Genomic DNA, 24,960 nt, shown 5'->3' with positions numbered 1-24,960 from the left:
TATCTGTACACAGCTTCCTTGTGCCAGTGCTCTGGAGTTAAAAAAAAGAAGAAGAAGAAGAAGTTCCTAAATAAAAATGGCTCTGGGGGAAAAAACATAGACTAATTTTTGTTTTTAATTTGAGAATGGAAGAATGAACTCCTTGTTGACCTTGCAGCCTCCATAGATGATATGAATGCAGAAATGCTGCCATCTTTTCCTTCATTATTTTAAGGCCAACTGTTGAAATATAGTGGTTGTGGGTCAGGGGCTGTTGGGATCAAGATTCCAGATGTTAATTTTTAAAGAAAAAAAATTGAAACTCTGTCTTTAAATGATTTTTACAGAGCCACACAGACTGTACATAGTTCTTTTCTCCTACTCCCATATTCTAAGCCTCATCTTGTGCGCAAGCCAGTTCTTGTGTCAACCTTATTGCAGCTTCTGCCTGGTCAGATCCTACATTGCTCTGCTGGACCTGTTTAAGATACAGAAGCCACATGAGTAGCACATGTGACCAGTGGCATCGCTAGCGAGGGGCGGGGGTGCAGTCTTCCCTAGGTACCAGCCTTGGCGGGATGACACCATAAGTGACCAAAATCGCTAACATCGCAGTAGTTAGGAATATTACCAGCATGCTATATAACATTAGATGCAGAATTTCCAGCAGAATGCAGTGAAAAAGACCGGAGTTAAATATCTCCATTCTATCAAAAGTTATGGCCAAAAAACCAGAAAACAAATAATGCATGGAGCCCTATGGAAAGTGAAATTGAGCGAGATCGTGCATTTACTTGTAAATGGGCGAACTTGCCTTAGTTCATCAGAAAGGGTAGGCTGAGAGGAATCCAACAACACCAGACTGGTCTGATGAACACAGCCCCCCAAAAACATCCAAGAAGTCCCTCCCTCCAACCCAACAAATGTATTGAGCCCGATGGAAAGCAAAGCTAAGCATTTACTCATGAGTAGGTGTTTACTTGCAAACAATCAAATGTAACTTGGCTCCTGTCAGACCAGGCAAAGGGGAATGTGAGGCCACCAGAATGGTTCTGATCTGATGGAACTGGAGCTCAACAAATGCTCCAGAATACAGCTTCCTTCCAGACGGAGGCTTAGGCTGGTAAGGTGAATGTTTTCTATTTTAGACTTGTAAAGCTAGTTGGGTTCTGATAGTGATATGCTTAAAATATAAGAACTTAAATGGAACTGGGCACTGGGTAGGGTTGAAAATCTCACTGATTTTTTGGTGTGTGGGGGAGTGTTATCACAGACAGGCTACAGAGAAAATTCACTTGGTGGATCAGGGCTGGCTTCCCCTTATTTAATTATTTGTTTTTCTTTAATTTAATTATTTATTTTACTTCGCTTGATGATGTTACTTCCAGCCATGACATCACTTGAAAAATTAATTATGTCATACGGGGTGACAAAAATTTCTAGGCCCTGAGTGTCAAATGACCTAGCTATGTCACTGCATGTGACATGGTTATGTTCCACTCTAGCACCACCACCCCCAGGAGCCAATCATGCCAAAATGGAGACTAGTCACATCAGCATGCTCTTCCCACGTGCCTTTAACTTTCCAGAAGTTTCCATGTGGCAAGCATGCTTCCCTGAGAGAACTACACCATAATGTGTAGAGTGACTGCCTGCGGAATCATTGCGAAGCGATCCTTGTGATATCAGCAGCTGGAGAAGTACCAGCTTGCATACAGAAATGATGTCACCAGTTATGTACTTTGATCCACCACCTAACATTTCTTGATATGAGCACAGATGTATGCATAGCCACAAAAAGGTTGTGGCCCACTCATAGATAGGATAAAAGCCTAAAAATGCCAAAATCTTTAGGAAAACACAGTCTTTTAACATGAACCAGAAATTCTGAGAATTCCCACAAATATCCTGTTATCCCAGGAAAATCTATTAGTATTAAGGGATGATGATCTTTACAAGTCTGGGTTTTGCTGTCTTTCTGTTGGTAAATGTTACTTTACTCTCTGCATTTCAGGATCTGCTCTTTTAAAGCTATCAACCTTGTTTTATTAGCCTTTCCCAAGCTGTAAATGCTATGTTCAAACTCATAATATGGGGTTGTTTTTAAAAAAAAAAAACCTGGTGAGAACCTAATTTTCTTATCAGTCACTACAGTACAAGGTAAAAGTATGAAATGAATCATTGATAGATAGAGCCAAGAAGCCTTTAAAGAGACCTTGAAGTGGTAGGTAAAGGATCCTTTAAATCTAGCAACTGTGGTCCTTATTATAATTTATGATGCTATCTAGGTGTTTTGTATCCTTGAAATCTCTTTGAATGGTGACTTTATATGGGTGGACATACTTCACTATTCCTTACTCAGCTCTTTGGCAGAAGCTTAGGGACTGTTTGAGCTCTGAATTAAAAGACATGAACTTGTGTATGGCTCCATTTTAGCGCAATCTTGACACCTATAACTTAGTGCAGTATAAGGGGACCTGATATATACCTGTCTTTTAAAAAAGAAGCAAACACTGCAAACAGACTTCCCAAGCTGCAGGAAAGTACTAGTTTTGTGTCCTTCCATTTAAACAGATTCTGTTGAAGTTCAGCCATAACGAAAGGGTTAGCACTGGCAAAAAGCTGGAGACAGGGTTCTAAACTCCAAAACTTTGACTTGGTAAAATATCCGATACCTTTGAAGTCCCTCCAGATTCATAGGCACCCCATCATTTTGAGCATTGTGCAAAAGTCACTATGCGTTAGGAGGGAATAAACTGGTCTTCTGGACTCCTGGACTTCTGGACAAACTGTGTCATTTGACGGGTGTCTATGCTGCAGGTTTGTTCTCACAATGTCATACCAGGACAGGATTAACTGAGGTTTCTGAGAGCAGGTTCATGCAACAACCTGTGAACTCTCCACCATGTGTTCAAAGCCTTCCAGGGGATTGTAGCAGCAGCAGCACCTGTCAGAACCAGCACCCACAGAGAGAGCTACATTTCTGCTCTTGATGCCACCTGCTCACTCGCTACATATGAAACTACCTTAGACCATTGATGCACCTCACTTCTAGTCTGCACTGACTTGCAGAGGCTCATCAGGGTTTCAGAGGGGAATTTTTCTCTGCCCTGCCTGGAGATGCCAGAGACTGAAACTAGGAGCTCCAGCCCTTCCCAAAGGGTCCTCCTTTGGAATACTGAGTTCCTTCCTCCAGCAGAGGAGAGCCAGCAAACAGCATCAAAGAGCAGTTAGAGTTCCTTCCTCTCTGCTGTATGAAGAATCCAGGCACTGGGCTGGAGGATGGATGTCTGAGCAAGTGAGTGGCTTGCAGGAGATGGCATTGAGACTCAGAAGTGTGCCTATATTGTGCCTGATAGCCAGGACCAGCCTCTTAATGAGGCAAACTGAGATGGATTATTAAGAAGCAGTGGCGTAGCTAGGGTATTGGGCATCCAGGGTGGGCTGCTGAAAGTGAAGGGTAGACGTGGTCTCTGCCTAGAGATTCCCCTAGTGGAGGTGAGATCTACCCTTCACTTTGAGAGGCTGGTAGACCTGACCTCCACCGGGTGATCTCAAGGTGGAGGCCAGCTCTGTCCTTTGAGCAGCTGTTCAAAGCAAAGGGTAAAGTTGGACTCCACCTTGTGTTCCACTGGTGGGGGCCAGGTCTACCAGCGACTAAGTGGCATGCTTGGTTTTTGTTTTGTTGGGGGGCGGGGGGTAAACCAAGCAGACAATTCACAAAAGGACCTATCTGCCCTATTAAGTAGTCTACACTGGCACTGAATTCAGAAAGTCTCAGCACCATGGCTCCTGCAACATGATATCTCACCATCTTTTTAGGGTGTCACAAAAGTGTTGCAAAGTGCTCCATGACACCTGGTGAGTAAGCAGCACTGACGGGAAGGCCTGTGCCATTGCTTTGGTGCTGGATCAAGATGGCATGCCCGATGGAGCACGTAAGCATCTGTCAGGTAGCACAGGGGCTGGGGGAGAGTAGGGGGCAGGCAGGGGTTGAGCAGGAGAGGTTGTATCAGGGGCTGGAGGAGGGTGAAGATAGGGCAGATCATGCCCAGGAGGGGAACAGGATTGGCGGTGCTCGTGCACACCAAATCCTGAAGCCCAACGTGGCGCTTCTTGGACTTGCGCCGACCATTTGCCAGGCACAGATTTGAGTAGCCCCATTGAGCAGGCTGGGACTTTACATAGGGTAAGGCAGCAGTTCTCAAACTCCCAGGGAGTTTGTAAGTCCTTTCTGGGGAGTGGGAAGGCAGCAGGGATGGGGGAAGGGGGGCTTTGGGGGGGCTGCACCCTCTTAGTGGGGTGCAAGGACTGGCATGTACTTACCAGTCCCTGCAGCAGCCTCCTGGGGGTGTGGGAAGCCCTGCGTGACCCTCTGCGGGGTTCCCCAAGCTGTAGAAAGTGAAAGCAGAGCAATCGCGCCCTGCCTCTGGTTTGCAATCGCAAACCAAAAGTGGGGCACGATCGCTCTGCTTTCACTCAGCTTGGGGAGCCCTGCGGAGGGTTGCGCTGCCTTTCCCCCACCCCAGCACTGCATACAGCGTCCACCTGCACTGGTTAGGATTGGGCTGCGAGACATCAAAAAAGCCTTGGGTAGAGGGGTTGAAAGGGTCCAAAATAAAGGGGGAGAATCAAGAATGTTTATCACAGTTCGCAAAGGTCTGTATAGCTGAAAAATAAACATCACACCTCTATCTAGCAAAGAAAAGAAAAGGACTATGGTTAATTAGAGGGGGGAAAATTAAACATGACACTCATTTGTGTAGTACAGGCTCTGGCAAACCCCAGCCCAAGGACTGGATCTCGCATTCAGCTGAATCAGTCCTTCCGGTGACCAGGACACTTCATTCTGGAGCACTGAGCGAATGCCTGTCCCAAAATCGGGATGATGCGGCACTGTGGCTTGTCATGTCTGTGGTCCAGTGCCCCAACAGACATTGCGGCTGGATGTCACCATAGACGCAGCAGGCCAGAGCGTTGCGTCAGGACAGGCACTCGTGCAGCACTCCGGAACAAAAAGTGCTGGCCGCAGTGGGGGGCACTTTCATGATGCCCAGTGGTCGGCACTTCACCTGCCGCTGCTGTAGTACATCAGAAGTTAGAAGTCTCAGCTTTGGAATATCTCCCTTTCTCTTACTCCTGCCTTCCCCTGCCCCCCCCCCACACACACACGCACACTGGTAAACCTTTTATGTACTTTTCAGCTCTACTTTATGACACACCTGCACACTTTGCGACATCAAGCTGTGCACAACCTACAAGACATGTAGTGGCAGCCTACTACAGTCTCAATAATCCTTTTGCTGCCTTGGAAAAGCAGGATGGCTGCTAAGCAGTTAGACGACCACAACACCTGCCTAGTGGGCACCATTTGGCTTGAAGGGTTGTAAGTAAGTCAAGGTCTACTTGATGATGTCCAGCAGTCACAGGATTATAGGTTATGGCACATAAAACATACTCTATAAATATTCTTTTTAAACGCTTGTCTATGATGGAGCTGAACCAAACCAGTCGAGTCAAGTCTCTTGTGTTTATGCCAGAGCATAACTGTCAAAGTATTGAGCGTTATAGCAGGAGAGAACAAGGGAGATGTTTGTGCTTGATGCTGAAGTGGTGGGATAATTAAGTTTTGCTTTTCCTTTCTTGTTCTTTGTCTCCACAGGGCTGTGAGCTCATAGAGACCCTAGATCAAGATTTAACTGACTTCACCAAGTGCCTTCAGATCCTCCAGCAAAAGATTGAGAAGAAAGACCTGCAGGTGACGCTCACCTTTCTTGCACTACCCATTGCACAGTGGTGGAGTTTTCCCTGTGGCTTATCTGAGTGACTGTTTTAAGTTTGTGCTGACTCAATTTCCTGCTGCTTCGTTTGCATTTTAGCTATTTATTTATTTTGTCTTAAAAGATTTCTACCCTGTTTCATGATGTAACAGATCCCCCAAGGCCGTTTACAGTGCATTATACTATTCAACTGTGATGTTTTCCCCACCAAGGACTCAGATTGGGAGGGAAGGGAGTTTTGTGTTACTAAGGCTGCAATCCTAACCATACTTTCCTGAGAGTAAGCCCCACTGAACAAAATAGGACTTACTTCTGAGAAGACCTGGTTAGACTTGTGCCCTCGGTTTTCCTCCTTCATTCAGTGCTTTGCTTGACAGGGGCCTCTTTTGCGTCACCTTGCTTCCTGCTGCCCATCTCCTCATTGACCCATGGCCCTTGTGAAGGCAGCATGGCATGCCATGCAAGCATGTGAGAGGTCATCCCTTGTGTCAAGGAAGTGGTGCTGACAGGGAGGCAGGATCCTAGGAGTGTCCTGATCACTATCCTCCCCTCCAGTTGAGCTACACAGGTTGAGCACTGGCATTGCAGGACCCCATAACAGAGCATTTGTGGCATTGTACAACTCGCAGGTTTGTTGGACCTGGTCCTCCAAATGTGACCAGAGCTATGCTGTGGTTGTATCCAGAGGACCTTCTGAGGCCTCCAGGAGGCCACAACTAATAACTTCAGGTTTTCTGCCTAAAATCAGAAATTGCAACTTTTGACCTTCTGGAGGCCTTCTGAGGGTTGGGGAGGCTTCTCTGGCCCTCAGAAGGCCATTTGGAAGCAAGCAGTGTGCAGCTCCGGCTGCATTTGGAGGATTACAGGGTGCCTGACCCGCAGATTTCATTATCCACAAGTTTCAACATCTGTGGGGCTTCCAGGAACAGAACCACTGCAGATGTCAAGCCGCAACTGTTTTCAAAGTTCAATGTAAGTCTTATTCTATCATGAATTTTATGTTGTAATATCAAATATTGGACTTGGGAATGGGGGGGGACACACAACGTTTTATCCTCTGTCATTTTGCTTGTGAGAATTCGCTGCTGAATGCATTGGAAATAAAGGAGACGTATTCTAGATCCATGTTTTAATTAATTTGAGTTGGCTGTTGATGAGCATTAAGAGTTTGTTCAATGAAATATTTTAAAGACTAATGATCAAATTGTCAAGTTTAGCAAGGGGTGGCACAGAAGAATGAAGTGCTGATGATGGTTGTCTATCTCTTAGGAAGGTATATGGAGAGAATGATTTGCTATATGTACGTATAACAGGAAAGCACAATATTTTGAGACTAATTTATTTGTATTTACTCTATATTGAGAATTAATATATGAGGCTTCTTCCTGTTATGGTATTAGAATTAATGAACTGGAATTAAAGAATTGTTAATCCATCACAGTTGGAGGAAGAAATTATTGTAAATCAATTGATGTCAGGAGGTTGTATAACTTGTCAATAATATTGCAGGTTATTTCAAAAAGAAATTATTTCTCTTGGCAAATCAAGAAAAGGGAGTGTGTCTTTCCAACATTTCCACATTAAAGACATTCAGATGATTTTTATGTTAGAATTTGGGAAATTCAAATTTTAAAAAAATCGGTGGAAAGAATTAAAAAATGAGGGTATGAAATCAATAGAGCAGGTAGAACAAAAACTGGGAGATTGTAGCTATGGAAATAAGTTTAAAAGTACTGGATGGATAGTTAGTTGGCAACCTTCAGTCTCGAAAGACTATGGTATCGTGCTCTGAATGGTGCTTCTGGAACAGCGTCTAGTGTGGCTGAAGAGGCCGATTTGGGAGTGACAATCCCTTCCACACTGGATGGATAGGCTATTGATTAAATAACTGGAGGCTGACAGTAATAATAATAATACAGGTATTTGTATACCGCCTTTCTTGGTCGTCAGATTTCTCCTCAGACTTTAATTCAAGGCGGTTTACATAGGCAGACTGTTCTAAATCCCCATAGGGATTTTTATAATTGAAGAAAGGTTCTATCTTTCAAGAACCACATTTCGGATGGATCTTTTCTGATCTGGTATCACATTCTGGCCTCCAGTTTCCTCTCACACGCCTTCATTTCTCACTTGAAGGGTGACCAAGATGCTTCTTCTCTAACACCAAAGAGCAGGTGGAATAACTCGGCTTGTCAGCTGCTTCAAGGTCTCGCCATTCACGGTGCCGGTGGCCTCGAACTGACGACCTTCAGATTCTATCTTCAGGCAAATGGAGGCTCTACCCTCTAGACCAAACCTCCTGCCCAAAGCAAAGATATGCAACTCAGATGTTAAATAAATCTGTGCAACTCTTAGAAAATGATCTAGGAAAACAAGGGCTGTATTTGGAAAGAAGATAACAGGGGGAAAAGATAGCAGTATTAGAGGTTTGTGAGAGGGGGATCCAATGGAATATCTAGCTATGTTTTCAAAGAATGGGGAAGGAAAGAAGAGAAAGAAAACAAAACTGAGCATACAGAATTAATAGTAGCTTGCAAGGAAAATTCAGACACCAGGGGATATTTTTGTGAAACTTGCTGAGCAGAAAGCAAATGTATGGGTTGTGAATATGTATAGAGAACAAGCAGAGAGGGCAGCACCTGGGGCACAAATCACAATTCTCTCAGGTTTGGCACTAGTAACACTGGAAAATAGAAGAGCGGTGAACTTCTTACATCAGAGACATTGAAGAAGGAATCCTGTATAGATGGGGCTTTTCATTTATGCTTCGTTTGATTGCAAAGGGAAAACCAACACAATCACTTTTAGTTCATTGAAGTGGAATATAGATTTTAAAAAAGCAGTTTAAACAATTTGGACAACTCTGTGAATGCATTTTCATGAGTCCGTCTGCATTTATCCAACCGTATTCCTCAGCTGAACACCCCAACTCAACTGTGTTTAAGAAGCATCCTTTGTTTGTATGGGTGGATGGCTGGAAGAAAATTGGCCAGTAAACCTCCTTGCTCTTGCGTTCCAAGCATAGCACCTTGCTGAACTAGAAACCATTGTACAAGTAGAAATAATGAAGCCTCTCATAAGGAAGGCGCACCTGAACTTCCAGTAGAGCAGGGAGGAACAAACTTGCCAAAGTCCTGCTGCCTCATGCAGTATGACTTGTGCAAACTTCCAGGTGGTCGGTTAATAAGGAGTTCTCCCCAAAGACTTATAAAAGCACACTGTTCAAATGAGAACAAAGGGAGCCATATAATCTGCAAAGGTGTTTCAACAATACCCTTTTCAGCATACTCTTTAAATCTCGGAGTGCTTTGATCTTGCTGTCATGCTGCTAATAATGCAATACATTGTTCAGCCCGGTGATGGATATTGCACTCTGCGAATATCCAAGGTTTGACACTTAACAAGCTTAACAGTAACGGCATAGGCAGGGGGGGAGGAAGCATCTCTTTCAGGGGTAATCATTGTGCTGAATGCACACCTCGATGCACAGAGCAGCATTTTGGTTCAATTATATTGTCACATTGCGGCACGTAATGGCAGCTGCGGGTTGCGGCTTTGAACTCTACAAATGTGCTGCATTTCCAAAGATGCCAAGAAAGAAAAGGACAAGTTTGCTGTCAACAGAAGTGCAGCTTGTTTCTCGTTCTGTATCTTCAATCAGGTTGATTTGTTCTGAAAGGTACCATCATCTATCAAATAACATGGGTTCCCCCCCCTCTTTTCCCCCCTATTTTCACCTTTTTATTTCTGCTACAGGGGGATTGATTAAGGTTCGTCACTATTTTGGTGTGAAGCATTGCTAAAGTATTAATTTCCATTGCAGTCTTCAAGTGTGGTGAATTTATGACAGATACTCTGTTAGGAAGAGCAGATGAGTGATGCTTACAAAATGCTCCCCATCCCAATTCCTCTTTTGATTGTGGAGTGCCCATTTCCCAGGTCTTGCTGCGCTGATGTGTTAAGACATCCTCTGCTCTTCTCTTTTGGATTCTCACCCTTTGTACCTTGTGCCACTCATGCTCAGCTTGTTGTGGCAATCAGTTTCTTCTGTTCACTTGTGGGTGGTGATTTTTCTTCTGTACAGGTTAACAGTGCAAGATCACTTGTGTGCATCAGTGACTTGGCTGGGGGGGGAGCAGATGCAAATAAAACAAAGGAGCAGAAAGCTGTGAACTGCACACCTGCCAATTCCACAAGAGTTTAGGCATTTTCTTCGGTTAAATTTGAACGAAGGCAGAGAAGAACACACATGAGAGTGCACACTTGGAATAATAATGGAGAGCAATGGGACACATCCACTCATCCCTAGTTGTAGCACAGTTAAGCCTCCTTGAAGGAGATTAATGCACACACAAATGCACAGAAGAGGGGTATATTACGTGACTCTGAGGTTGTCTCCTAAGAAAGTGAATCCTGGCTAAGTACCATTGAAATCGATGAGGGCAGTTCATCATGGCTAACTTAAGCTCCATGAATTTCAATGGGTGTTAGTAATCCTAAATTTCTTAGGATACAACCCACTGCTTGTACAAGATTTATGACCTTGTGAAATACCCACAGTCCCTGCAAAACAGAGCCACAAGCCTGGAGATAAAACTTCCTAGGCACTTGAGCTGGGCTTCTCAAACTAGGGCGTCATGACGCCCCAGCCACAGGGCCCTGGACTCTGTCCATTTAAGGGGTGGGGGAGGCAGTGACATGATCCCCAGAACTGCTTCCCTAAAGGGGCTGCAGGGGCTGGCATGCACTTAATAGTCCCTGCTGCAGCCTCCCAGGGGTGCAGGGAGACCTGCATGACCCTCCGCAGGATTTCCCAGACTTCAAAAAGTGAAAGTGGAGCAATCGCGCTCCAGTTTTGCGGAGGTGGGGCACAATAGCTCCGCTTTCACTTTCTGAAGGCTGGGGAGCCCTGCAGAGGGTCATGCAGGGCTCCCCGCACCCCCGGGAGGCTGCAGCAGGGACTGTTAAGTGCATGCCTGTCCCTGCAGCCCCCTTAGCTAACGCAATCCTGGGGATCGCGTTGCTGCCTTCCCCTTGCCCCCGCTGCCTTCCCCACTCCCCCGCAAAGACATAGTGGCTCTCAGACTCTCCCAGAGAGTTTAAGAACTTCTGCACTTGAGGAAGATACCCTTGGACAATGTGGCTGGATAATCAACTTGAAATCTTTTTTCTCAGAGCCTTAATATTCTGGTGGCTGTTCTTTTTCTTAAATTCCTCTTTTGTAGCACAACTTGGTACAGCGACAGAGCAGACTAAACAAGCCCTTTTTACAGCTATCCAGCACTCTCGCACACAGGCATATCTGTGGCTAGAAGAGCTACTATGCTTCCCTCACCAGAGCAACTGGCACCAAAGTTGGCAATGCAGAGAGCAACCCAGCATTCTCTCAGATTTGAATATGAGAGTGCCAAAGGTCACCTTCAGGGACTCTCAATTTTTGTAAAGCCTGCATCTTACGCAGAATTGACTTGTGTGTATTCAAGTATAGGTGCTAGGCCTTCCCCCAAAAAAGTGACACAGAAAAACAACAGTTTAAATAGTACAGGACATCTCCGGTATCCACAGATCCGGCATCCATAGATTTGACTCACTGCAGATGCTATCGATACCGGGGGAATCAAATCAGGAGTGGCACAGATTCATGTACATGTGGGGGTGGGTCCTGGAATGGATCCATTGTGGATAACGAGGTTTGCACTGTATGGGTGATTCTACCCACCATTCAATTTCCTCTGTTCACACCCTGAAGCGATCCTGTAATAGGAGAATGAACCTGCCGTTCCCTCAGTCCTCTCAGATGTGTGTCTCTTGTACTGTGATATCAGTTCTTTAAAAGGCAGTATGTATTAGTTGGATTTAAGGGAGTTTTGGTTATATAGGTACAGGTGTGCCCCGGTATCTGCTGGGGTTCTTACAGACCCCCCCCCACGAATACTTGAAACTACAGGTACTGCGGATGCCTGTCCCCTGTGTGTGTCCCCCCCCCCGCCGCCTGCAATTCAAACTGACAGGGGGAAGGGACGAAATTTTTGTTTAAACTAGGTTGCTATGAGCTTAGCCACTCACAGCAAGCTTCAGGCTGCCTCCTGGCAGCCTGGTCTCTTCTAAACAACTAGCTGGAGGTTAACAGGAAGTGGACCTTAACCGCTTCCTCTTAACCTCTGGCTAGCTTTTCTTTTTTCCTTAAATGGCCAGGCTGCCAGGAGGCATCCTTCTCCTTCAAGGAAGTTTTTGGTTGGAGTAAGTTCTTAAAGGACCTAATGGGCTCGTGATCAGGGGAGCAGGGACTCCATATTCACAAACATACTCACACACGCTGCACACACACCTCAAGCCCATTTAAGCTCTTCCCCAGCCAAAAAGCAGGGAGATGATTTTGGCTCCTACCCAGCCGAAAAGCAGGGTGTTTTTAAAGCAGGAGATCGCTAGGACCTTCTGCTTTAAAGGGAACTTAGCCCAGCAAAAAGGTCCCTTTAAAGCAGAAGATCCTAGCGATCTTTTGCTTAAACAGGATCTTTTTGCTGGGGAAAGTTCTTCAAGAAGCTAAAGGGGGAGCAAGGGATCCACACACACTCCAATCCATTAGCTTCTCTAAGAACCTACCCAAGCAAAAGGGTCCCTTTAAAGCAGAAGATCTTAGCAATTCTAAAGAAATATTTTTGCTGGGGAAAGCTCTTAGAGAAGCTAAAGGAGGGAAGCGGGGATCCACCCCCAGTTCATTAGCTTTTCTAAGAACCTACCCCACAAATATGTCCCTTTAAAGCAGAAGTTCACTAGATCTTCTGCTTTAAAGGGATCTTTTTGCTGGACTGTGTTCCCTTTAAAGCAGAAGATCCTAGTGATCTTCTGCTTTAAAAAAACTCTTTGGCTGGATAAAAGCTTAAACAACCTAACGGGCTTGCAGGGGTAACAGGACACTTACCTGAAGGAGGTATGATGGAGGGCAATCAGATGAACTCAAAGTAAGGGGAAGGTAAGTTCCCTTACTTTGAGAAGTTCATCTGATTGCCCTCCATCATAGGATGCAGTGTATGCCTCCATGGTGCAATTGTATATGTTCAAGTGTCAGAGGATAGGATAGGTTGGGCACTAGATCAGGGGTGTCCAAAGTTTTTGACAGGAGGGCCACATCTGCTCTCTGACGCTGTGTTGGGGGCTGGGGAAAAATAATTTACATTTCAAATTTGAATAAATTTACATAAATGAATATTTTCAAGATGGAACTTATATGAATGAATGAAGGTCTTGCAATAACTCAAGGCCTATAAAAGGCCTTGCACAAAGCAAGGTTGGCCTTTCCTTTGCTGCCACTACTGCATTACAGACATGAAACAGCAAGCAGTAGAGGTAGCCCTCATCCCACAGCTCACGTGAGAGGTCAAACAGTTGCCCTCACACTGAGATCAGTTGCTTCGGGCCAGAGCGGGCTCCAACAAATCTTCAGAGGGTCAGAGGCTCATTGGAGAGTGGGGACTCCCTGAGGGCCGCATTGAGAGGCCTTGAGGGCTGCAAGTGGCCCCACGGCCGGGGTTTGGGCACCCCTACACTAGATTATTGAACTAAGGATGTAGTCCTATGCACACTTTCCTGGAAGTAAGCCCTACCGAACATAGTGGAACTTACTTCTGAGTAGACATGCATAGAATTGCACTATAAGATCCCAAGTGATTCTGATGGTTATAATATAGTATAGTCCTTACATAAGACCTGTGCAAGTTCATATTGCACATGTTGGGAGGCCTCAAACTCATCCCACTATCAATAATTTGAATAATAACTTCTCTGTCACATTACAAGCAGGGGTTACCAAACTGGGGTGTTGCAATGCCCCAGTCAGGGAAGCCCTGTCTCTGTCCCCTTAAGGGATGGCGGGAAGACAAAGGCAGCAATGTGACAGCTACGATTGTGCTGCTGCTGGGGGTTAAAAGGTTTTTTCCTATACCTGAGGCAGTGCTGGCCTCCTGGGGGGAGCCAGCGGACCCCTCTTTAGGGCTCCCTGTGCCTCCAAGCTTCTGAGAATAATAAAAAGGGCACTTCCGATTTTGGGACCAAAACAGGAAATACCCGGTTTTTATTTTCAGAAGTTTAGAGGTGCGGGGAGCCCTACAGCGGGGCCCGCAAGCTCCCTGAACCCCCCCAGGAGGCCAGCACTGCCACTGGTAAGAGGGGGAACCCTTTAACTCCTGGCAGCAGCACAATCGCAGTGATTGCATTGCTGCCTTTGCCCCTCCCCCCAAGAACTTACAGCAGTTCCCAAACTCCCTGACAGTTTGGGATCCACTTCATTATAAGCCTTACCCCTTCTGATCCCACAGCGAAGTATGTGTGTCCCACCTCCCCAGTGCATTGTCTTACTGCCATGTGATAATATTGAGAATGGATTGTCCTCGGATGGTCTACCTATCCCATACAATTATGTGATAGTCAGGAAGCATATAGAAGATGGGAGAGGTATTTGTGCAAAAGCACTGCGTTGCAGAATTAGAATGTCCACTGAGGTGGTATAGTCCAAATGGGTCAATTTTCAATGGTTGTGCTCAAAGGCAGTGGCATTGCTAGGGAGGTGTAGGGGGTGCAGGCCGCACCAGGTGACGCGCAAAGGGAGGTGATGCATACTGGGAATGATGCGTTAAAATCGCGGTTTTAGGACAACCCCATCATGCCATATACCGTTGGATGCGGAATTTCCAGCGGAGTGCAATGCAAAAAACCAGAGTGAAATAGCTCCTTTCTTTCAAAAGTTATGGCCAAAAAGCCGGAAACAAAAAAATGCATGGAGCCCTATCGCGCGTTTACTCGCAAGTAGGCAAACATGCCTTAGTGTGTTGGAAAGGGCAGGCTGAGAGGAATCCAACAACACCAGAATGGTCCCTATCCAATGAATGCAGCCCCCAAAAAACAACCAAGAAGGAAGTCCCTCCCTCCCAGCTGCGAGTGTATTGAGCCTTATGGAAAGTGAAACTAAGACACGCGGCCACATTTATTTGTGAGTAGGTGGACTTGCCTTAGTCAGTCGGAAAGGACAGGCAAAGAGGTTTTACTGCAGGCAGACCACAGAGAAAATTCACTTGGTGGAACAGAACTGGCTCCCCCTTATTTAATAATTTCTTTTAATTTAATTTAATTATTTATTTTAATTTGCTTGATGATGTCACTTCTGGACATGACATCACTTCCAATGGGTCCTAGACAGATTGTCATTCTAAAAGTGGGTCCCAGTGCTAAAAGTTTGAGAACTGCTGCAATAAGGTGTTAGTAAGTTGACAGGGGTGTGTATGTGTGTGTGTGTGAGAGAGAGAGACTCTACAAGTTTTCAAAATCACTAAAATCAGAGTTTGGAGGAATAATACCATCATGTTATATATCAATCAATGCATAATTTCATGCAGAATGCAGTGAAACAAACCACATTGAAATATTTGTGTTCTATCAAAAGGTACAGCCAAAAAACCATTGGGGGTGGGGCGATGGTACATCACCATGCCCACCACCTGGGGTGTTGCCCCACCCACTGCTTGGGGTGACGTACAGGCCTCCCGCACCTGGTGACACGAATCCTAGTGACGCCACTGCTCAAAGGTCTAAGGGGGACCCCTTAGGGGGGATCCCTGCAGGCCCTTATCCCCCCCCCCACTCTACTCCTCATGCTCTCAGCAGCAGTCACTTCTGGTATCAGAGCCTGGCTGAGAACTTCAGGGGCAGATTGAAGGCAGGAAATATTATTTTGTTTTTCACTTTTTTACACTACCCTTCTTCCTCCATGGAGCTCAGGGTAGTGTATGTAGTTCCTCCCCTTCTTTTGTCTTCACAACAACCCTGTGAGGTAGATGAGGGAGAGCGACTGGAACCAGGGAGAGCCAGGAACCTTCCTGGCTAAGCAGGGATTTGAACCCTGCCACTTCTGTAAGCACACCTCTTTGGTGCTTTCAAGGAACTCCCACTATTTTGTGGAGATACATGTGAAGAGTCAGGTCTGAGACTGTTGCTTCCACTTGCTTTCCCTTACCGTCATTTCTGATTTTATCCTGTCTGCTTCCTTGCAGCAATCATTCTGCAGTAGATTAACAGTGTCAAATTGTCAGACTAGAGGATTTCATTATTCAGTTCAAGCCACAGTGCAGGCATAAGGCAGGGCCTCTGAAACTTGAAGGGAAAAATTTTAATTGCCTCCATTAAAGTTTGTCCTAGGGAGTAGTCAATTTTCTTTTTTGTTCCTTTACTCTTTTTAGGGCACAGGACTGGGTGTTCTTTTCATTCCTTTTTCAATGGGCATAAAGGTTGATAGGCCTTTGCAGTGTGTTACTTGACAGATAAAAGCCAGGTTAGACCAAATTTAGAGCATTCGGGAGAAAAGGCCAGTGGCATTACAGGGACGATTCAGCTGTATCCCAGGTTAAAATTAGATTTTCAGGTAACTATGCTGAGAAAAAATAACATAGTAGAACTTCAAATCAATCTTTGCAAAAAAGAAAAAAGAAAAAAAAAACCACAAATTTAAAATGAAGTATGGCAATAAAGAAAAGAAGTGTCTTGATTTAGATTGCCTAATAGAAGGCATCAGTACAAATGAGAACATCCATCTCAAAAATCTCTGGATTTGTTTTTTTTTTTTTTAGAGCATTCTTTGAGAGTATTTGAAAAGTATCCTTTTTTTTTTTTTTAAGCACTAGCAAGAGATACTTGCAAAACTGGATGGTGATTCCCAGGTGCCATATTCTGGGCTGTGCAAAGCTATCATTTGAGATGGGCTGTGAGCCCCCGTGTGAATCAGAAGAGTTTGGAGGGAGGTTGTGCCTGCCTTGAATTGAGCCTGTTTTTATTTGGGCAAAGGTGCTTACATTTTTGAGCATCCTGCTTTGAACAATTTCCCCATCTCAGTGGCATAGCTAATGATTGCGTAGCCCGGTGATGAGCTCAAAATGATGTCCCAGAAGTGACATCACACCTGGCTTGAAAAAAGTGAAAATGGGGGAAAATCTACCTCCTCCCCGCCCCAGCAGTTCACTACCCACTTTCTCTGCTGCCTCTCCCCCATATTAACACCTTATTGGTTCCCTGCTGTATCATAATAACACTTAGGGCCCAATCCTATCCAGTTTTGCAGTGCCAGTGCAGCTGTGCCTATGGGGTATGTACTGCATCCTGTGGTGGGGAGGCAGTCCAGAGGCCTCCTCAAGATAAGGGAATGTTTGTTTCCTTACCTTGGGGTTGCATTGCGGCTGCACCAGTGGTGGAAATGTAGATAGGATTGGGCCCTTAATTGGCTCTCGAAACAATCAATCTCATTGGTCAGTTTTGAGTTAAGAAAATCCAGTTTTTGTTACAGTTGTGTTTTTATTTACTGGTTATTTGGCTATGACTTTTGATAGGATAGAGATTTTGACTCTGTTTCATTGTATTCTGCATTAAATTTCACATTGAATGGTATATGACATGATGATATTATTCAAAAATATCAAGGTTTTCACAGTTTTGGCCACTAGTGTCAAGCTCAGGTTGTTGCCCCCCTAAGCTTGTTGCCCAGTGCAATTGCTATCTCCTGAACCCCCTTAGCTACGCCACTGCCCCACCTCTAGTCCTTAGTTTTGCTGCCCTCATACCTTCTTGTTGTTTGAAAGCCTCTGAGAGTGAATTATTTTAGGCTTAATTCTTGCAGCCCCTCTGTCATATTGAGTAATTATATCTTTCAAGTAGAAACTTGTATCAATTTATGGAGTGGGGTCTGTGTGTGTGTGTGTGTGTGTGTGTGTGTGTGTGTGAGAGAGAGAGAGAGAGAGAGAGAGAGAGAGAGAGAGAGTACTTCCTCTCTTCATTCTTTCACTGTCTCCTACTCATATAGACTGCTCCTACACATCATTCACATACCGCTTTCATACATGAATATCCTGGGCAAAGAGGCACCTTTTAACGTGGTGTCCTCTTATATTTAGCAGGGGGAGAGCAACTGTCCCGCTGCACCCCAGCAGGTAGTCTTTCCCAGCGGCTGTTGCTATTGTCAATTCTGTTTTTTGTTTGTTTTTAAAGATGGTGAGCTCTTTGAGGACAGGGAACCATTTATTGATTTGATTTATTATGTAAACCGCTTTGTGAACCATTCTTGTTGAAAAGAGGTATATAAGTGTTCTTAATAATGATAATATCCTGCTTTTCATTAAAATTCAAAGCAGTTTACAAACAAAACATAAAATCAGAATTTACAATAAAACATCATAAAAATGAATAAATAAAAATCTCTCAGCCCAGTGTTTCTCAACCGGTCGTACTCGTAACACCAAAGGTTTTGAGGTGGTGTCTGGTGGTACTTGCTGGACCCTCAGTCCCCTGATGTCTGTGAATACCAGGCATTGGTGAGACCAGTAGCTCAGAATGACAAACAGCGGTAGGAGACTTGACTCAGTGGTCAGAGCTCCAGCGTGCACTTTTTGCATGCTCTAAAAAGCCCTTCTGTCCACTCCATGGCTCTTTGTTGCGTTGTGTTGTGTCTAGCCTCCTAACTGAGAAGTAACTGGTGATGACATTATCGATAGTATTTTCAATAGGTGGACTGTGTGAAGTGGTACGGGAGGGGACAAACACTGAGGAACTCTATCCCAGCCGTTAAAAACAGAAACCAGCAGCTAAAACACAGATACTTAAAAAAGCATAATTTAAATACAGGCACTACATTATTTCACATAGTCTAGCAGTTAGCCAGTACCATTATAATGTTTCTTACTCCCTTCTCTGTTGTGCCTTTTCTAACCCACAACCGGATCCCCAATCCCTCAGGTGTTTTTTTCTGGAAAAACTTCTGAAAAGTTGGGATGTTTGTGAATGTTCATGAACACCCTAGCAGCAACTGAGCCAATAGCTAGCAAAGATTTATTTCAATCAGTTAAGTTGGAACTTTCACAGCCAATCACGATGGATGTTTCAAAACTGCAGCTTGTCTTAAAATTAGACCTGTTTTCATTGTTGATTTGGTGCAAGGGGAAACTTATTTTTATTTCCCTGCAAGTCTGCATGTTGTCTGTTTTTGTTTGATGCCTCAGTTGTCTCATTATCCAAAGCTAGCTTTGAGTTTTATTAGAAGTAGAAACCGAGGCACAGTGGGTTATTCACACGCACACACATTAGCTGCAAGGAAGCTATTAATAGATATGCTAGTGCCCAATCTGGAGGATCTAGCCTTGAAGTCACTCTTTAGCCTAGAGTTTCATTGCACACCACACTGTTTGTAAAGAACAGCACAGCCCACTACTGTATTTTGTTGCTGCTGTCCTAACAAATTAAATCCTCCCCCATCGTCCAATAAAGACAATTTAGGTAAGAAAAATACCATCATAAAAATGTAAGTAGACATGAAGAGGGGAGAGAAATCCTCTGTGAAGTGGCAAGTGACCTGGAACAATATCATGTAAAGATTAATGGAATCAGTGAGGTGGCAATGAAATTGATTGAGGGCTATCTTGGATATGGTGACAAAGTAACACCTATCCTCTGAAAGCTTTTGTTCCCAGAGAGAGTCAGGCAGGCATAGCTGTAAGCCAATAATGTGCTCTCTCTGTTATTATGCATACCAATTTACTAGGAAATTGAAAGCCAAGAGCATTGTGGGAGATCTTGCAGCTGTACAGCCAAAACAGACAGCAATTAAAAACATTGCATTATTTCACATGTGTGAAGCAATTAAAGGAGACATTGCATGCAAATTGCACTGATGAAACTGCGGGACACTGTGGCAGTGGGAAAAGGTGGCTTCATCCTTTCTGCTTGCTTGTGTATTTGTTCAGTTGTTCTAGGGGAAAGACTACCCGTCTTTCTGACCTTTCCCCCATCCCCAGAACTACTTGTGATTCTGGTAGTGTACATCTAACCTAAAGCTACCGCTTTTAAACGCTTTTACCAAGACCTGCCTGATTTTGGATTTCATTCTGGAGGAGGGCACTGAATTGGCATGTGGCATGGAGATCTGGTTAGATGGCATGGAAGGGGTTAGCCTCTCCCAGCAGGGTTAGAGGGTCTGCTGGGTTTTTCTGGTGCAGCAGAAGCCACAGCAACAATGGCAAGGAGGTGGAATCACAAAGTCTATTGTGATGTCATTCCCCAAACCAGGTACCCTTTTCAGCAGTTTGCTGGGTTTACTCCATGTCATGCTGGGTGGATGAGACATGATAGGGACTCTGTCAGTATACCACCCGCCTTGCTGCCCAGCAGTCTCTTTGCCTGTGTTAACCTTGGAGTGCTCCTGCCTGGCAGTGTTGGCAGACTTCAGTGTTCATGCCAGGGCCAGATTGCCCCCCCCCGGTGGTGATTAGGGGGTGGCAACCCAAAGTAGGGCCTTTTCAGTGGTAACACCATAGCTATGGAACTTTTTCTGTCTGGAACTTTTGAGAACTACCCCCTCCCTGGAGTTGTTCTAGCATGGGCTTAAAGCTTTTCTTTTTTTGGTTGGCATTTTTGTCTTGATGGTGGTTGTCACCCACTGTATATTCCCACCTTTGTAGCTACGTTTACTGTTTTACTTTTTTACAAATTGACTGTTTACTATTTTTTACCATGTTGTAACATTTCTGCAGCCACTTCATCATTTTATCTTTTTTTTTTTTACTCTCTGGTGGCTGTTAATGCTGTAAAGTATTTTATAGTACTTTGTTGTTCGACTGCTTTTATTGCTGCAGTTTTTACTGATACCATGTTCTTATTGATAGAGAACTAATGTTGTCTTGATGCTCCTTGACTGGTAGTTTTATGGGTAATTTTATTTTTCTATTGCATTGCTTTATTGTGAATATTTTCTGTTAGCCACCTTGAGCACCTGTGCCCATGGGGGAAAGGCGGGATAAAAATATAGTTATGTGGTGCATTGAAAAGCCCTCTGTCTCTTGAGAACTTGACTACAAATAAGAATGCCCAAACAAAAATAAGGAGAGGCTTTTGTGGCAGTCAATACAGTGTGGTCACTCGCGTTATTGAACAGATACTGAAATTAGTCAGGGCAAGCAAAACAAAATGCGAACCCAAAGTGCCCTTGGATGGAAAAGATCTGTAACTGAATGGAAGTGGCCTGACTTGATTCAAAACATTTTATCTTCTTGGAAGGGAGTGGCATACATAAGCCTATGTGTAGGACTAAACTTGATGTGATGGGAGCAGCCTCATTTGTTGTTCACCTGCCTGTCCCATTTGCATATGAAGCAGGGATTGGGGATTTCATTTTTACCACAAAAGATGTGTGCAGCTGAGGGGAAATGAACTTTCACCCTCCTTATCTTGCCAACTGCACCACTATAGACTGTTTTCACCTATCTTCGCTTCATTCCTGGAAGTTGGCTGGGCTAAAGAAAAGGGTATGGGGCAATGGACTTTGAGGAGGTAATGCCAGGGGCTTTGTCAGGGATTGGCTAGGTCAGAGCTATTCAAACTGGGGCATTGCAACACCCCAGCCTGACAGCCCTGGCCTCTGCCCCTTTAAGAGGCAGGGGGAAGGCAGCAACGCGATCCCCAGGATCACGTCACTAAGGGGGCTGCAGGGACTGGGATGCACTCACAGTCCCTGCAGCAGCCTTCCTGGGGTTCAGGGAGCCCTGTGTGAGTGTCTGTTTGAAAAGTGAAAGTGGAGCAATCACGGCCCACCTCCGCAAAACCGGAAGTGGAGCGTGTGATCGCTCCACTTTCACTTTTGGAAGGCTGGGGAGTCCTGCAGACACTCACGCAGGGCTCCCTGCACCCCCGACAGGCTCCTGCAGGGACTGGTGAGTACATCCCAGTCCCTTCAGCCCCCCTTAGCGACGCGATTCTGGGGATCGCATCGCTACCTTCCCCCTACCCCTGCTGCCTCCCCTCCCCTCCCCTTCCCTGCAAAGACTTACTGCAGTCTTCAAACTCCCTGAGAGTTTGAAAACCTCAGGGCTAGGTGGTTACTGGCTGGAGGCAGGACACTCGGTTGGCCCACAATCCAGTCCCAGATACTCAGCTCAGTTGAGAACCTGGATGGCAGCACAATACACAAACAAAATCCAGAGCATTTTGTGGTGACCCCCACTATCTTAATAACAATGCAGTGCAATGTGTTTGTTTCAACATAACAAGGCTATGGCACAGCAATGGGACTGGCATATTGCATTGTTATGGAGAAAGATGGTCACATCAGGTATGACCATCCAAAGTACTCAGACCGTTGCTGCCTTTCCACCCAGTCATCAGGGGAACAAGGCTCCAGCAAACCATTTGGGGGCCAAACACAGGGCTTTGCCCCAGCCCCCTCCCCACAACATGGTACCCAAACTAGATTAAGCAGGTGTAAGGTCAGCCTGTTCACTTGCACATACCTTTTGTTATAAAGGCACCATAACTGTACACCTTAACTGTACAGCCACTTTTGTGACTACAAAATAGGATAACCTAGCAGAAATGAGCACACTTGGATAGCGTAGCAGAAATGAAAGCAGATGAAAGTACATGGCATCTGATGGGTGTTCACTGTGATTCCTAATTTGCGTTTAGCGCCTGCTAATAAGTGTGATCGAGCTTATTAAAAGCACACAGGTAGCGGCCCCTTTTCGCATACATCATTCTTTTACTTTGCTGTCCCCTGTGTCTTTTCCACCTGCTACATCAATACATATTTCTCTAATTGCCAGCTAATACCTTCTTCATTATTAAGCTATCCACACAAGAATGAGAAATGTCTACTGCGCCAATTAGCATAGAGGCATGTTGTTTAACAAGCTTAAAAACTGTTTTAAAACTAATTGTCCCTTCCATTAGTCCCAGTAGGAAACAGAACTTTAAAGCTGTGCAATTATGATGATGTATTATCAGCTTTTGTTCCCCATGATTAGTGCTCGTTACAGACGTAACCAACCCACCTCCATTTCTCAGGTGGGCACTATAATGTTACTGGTACATAGCCATCATTGTGATGGCTAAGGTGAACAAGTGCTTGGTTATTGCAAGGATGCGCAGAGACACATTGTAGCAATATCTGCAGTATCTGTGACAGGCCACCCAGTGGTTGAGGTGAAGTGCGGTATCACATGGAGATATCTTTGCTGCAGTGGTATCTCCATGTGAAGTGCTTTATTTTTTCCAATAGAAGAAAGTGGCAACCATATATCTATATGGAAGAAAGGTAATGAGTTCATGCAAGGACACTGTTAAGTGGGGGACTAGAGATTGAAGGTGGGTCCGACTCCACCGTAGAATCTCTGTGGGTTAAATTACCAGGCTTGTGCAGCGATGTAATACTGGGGGCGTGCTATCGTCCTCCAGACCAGAAATCTGATGGGGACCTTGAAATGAGGAAACAGATCAGGGAGGTGACAAGGAAGGACAGGGTTGTAATCATGGGGGACTTCAATTATCCTCATATTGACTGGGTCAATTTGTGTTCTGGTCACGATAAGGAAACCGGATTTCTTGACGTGCTGAATGACTGTGGCTTAGATCAGCTAGTCACGGAGCCCACCAGAGGACAGGTGACTCTGGATTTAATTTTGTGCGGTACGCAGGACCTGGTTAGAGATGTAAACGTTACTGAGCCATTGGGGAACAGTGATCATGCTGCGATCCGTTTTGACGTGCACGTTGGGGGAAGAATACCAGGCAAATCTCTAACAAAAACCCTTGACTTCCAACGGGCGGACTTCCCTCAAATGAGGAGGCTGGTTAGAAAGAGGTTGAAAGGGAGGGTAAAAAGAGTCCAGTCTCTCCAGAATGCATGGAGGCTGCTTAAAACAACAGTAATAGAGGCCCAGCAGAGGTGTATACCGCAAAGAAAGAAGGGTTCCACTAAATCCAGGAGAGTGCCCGCATGGCTAACCAGCCAAGTTAGAGAGGCTGTGAAGGGCAAGGAAGCTTCCTTCCGTAAATGGAAGTCTTGCCCTAATGAAGAGAATAAAAAGGAACATAAACTGTGGCAAAAGAAATGTAAGAAGGTGATAGGGGAGGCCAAGCGAGACTATGAGGAACGCATGGCCAGCAACATTAAGGGGAATAATAAAAGCTTCTTCAAATATGTTAGAAGCAGGAAACCCGCCAGAGAAGCGGTTGGCCCTCTGGATGGTGAGGGAGGGAAAGGGGAGATAAAAGGAGACTTAGAGATGGCAGAGAAATTAAATGAGTTCTTTGCATCTGTCTTCACGGCAGAAGACCTCGGGCAGATACCGCTACCCGAACGGCCCCTCCTAACCGAGGAGTTAAGTCAGATAGAGGTTAAAAGAGAAGATGTTTCAGATCTCATTGATAAATTAAAGATCAATAAGTCACCGGGCCCTGATGGCATACACCCAAGGGTTATTAAGGAATTGAAGAATGAAGTTGCAGATCTCTTGACTAAGGTATGCAACTTGTCCCTCAAAACGGCCACAGTGCCAGAAGATTGGAGGATAGCAAATGTCACGCCTATTTTTAAAAAGGGAAAGAGGGGGGACCCGGGAAACTATAGGCCAGTCAGCCTAACATCCATACCGGGTAAGATGGTGGAATGCCTTATCAAAGATAGGATCTCAAAACACATAGACGAACAGGCCTTGCTGAGGGAGAGTCAGCATGGCTTCTGTAAGGGTAAGTCTTGCCTCACGAACCTTATAGAATTCTTTGAAAAGGTCAACAGGCATGTGGATGCGGGAGAACCCGTGGACGTTATATATCTGGACTTTCAGAAGGCGTTTGACACGGTCCCTCACCAAAGGCTACTGAAAAAACTCCACAGTCAGGGAATTAGAGGACAGGTCCTCTCGTGGATTGAGAACTGGTTGGAGGCCAGGAAGCAGAGAGTGGGTGTCAATGGGCAATTTTCACAATGGAGAGAGGTGAAAAGCGGTGTGCCCCAAGGATCTGTCCTGGGACCGGTGCTTTTCAACCTCTTCATAAATGACCTGGAGACAGGGTTGAGCAGTGAAGTGGCTAAGTTTGCAGACGACACCAAACTTTTCCGAGTGGTAAAGACCAGAAGTGTTTGTGAGGAGCTCCAGAAGGATCTCTCCAGACTGGCAGAATGGGCAGCAAAATGGCAGATGCGCTTCAATGTCAGTAAGTGTAAAGTCATGCACATTGGGGCAAAAAATCAAAACTTTAGATATAGGCTGATGGGTTCTGAGCTGTCTGTGACAGATCAGGAGAGAGATCTTGGGGTGGTGGTGGACAGGTCGATGAAAGTGTCGACCCAATGTGCGGTGGCAGTGAAGAAGGCCAATTCTATGCTTGGGATCATTAGGAA

General features: G+C 45.1%; 1 protein-coding gene across 7 annotated transcripts in view; it reads left to right on the top strand.

The window, feature by feature from the left end:
* Positions 1 to 24,960, top strand: part of TPK1 (thiamin pyrophosphokinase 1) — a 321,965-nt gene that overhangs the window by 194,690 nt on the left and 102,315 nt on the right. For all 7 annotated transcript variants that reach the window (XM_066627433.1, XM_066627430.1, XM_066627431.1 and 4 more), the window contains one exon: positions 5,642 to 5,737. In XM_066627433.1, coding sequence (XP_066483530.1) covers positions 5,642 to 5,737 — 96 coding nt within the window. The remainder of the gene's footprint in view (positions 1 to 5,641; positions 5,738 to 24,960) is intronic.

Source organism: Tiliqua scincoides, chromosome 5, assembly GCF_035046505.1.
Source record: "Tiliqua scincoides isolate rTilSci1 chromosome 5, rTilSci1.hap2, whole genome shotgun sequence".
Taxonomy (NCBI): Eukaryota; Metazoa; Chordata; class Lepidosauria; order Squamata; family Scincidae; genus Tiliqua; species Tiliqua scincoides.
The sequence above is the reverse complement of the archived record's forward strand: the minus strand, read 5'-3'. Positions and strand labels throughout refer to the sequence as shown.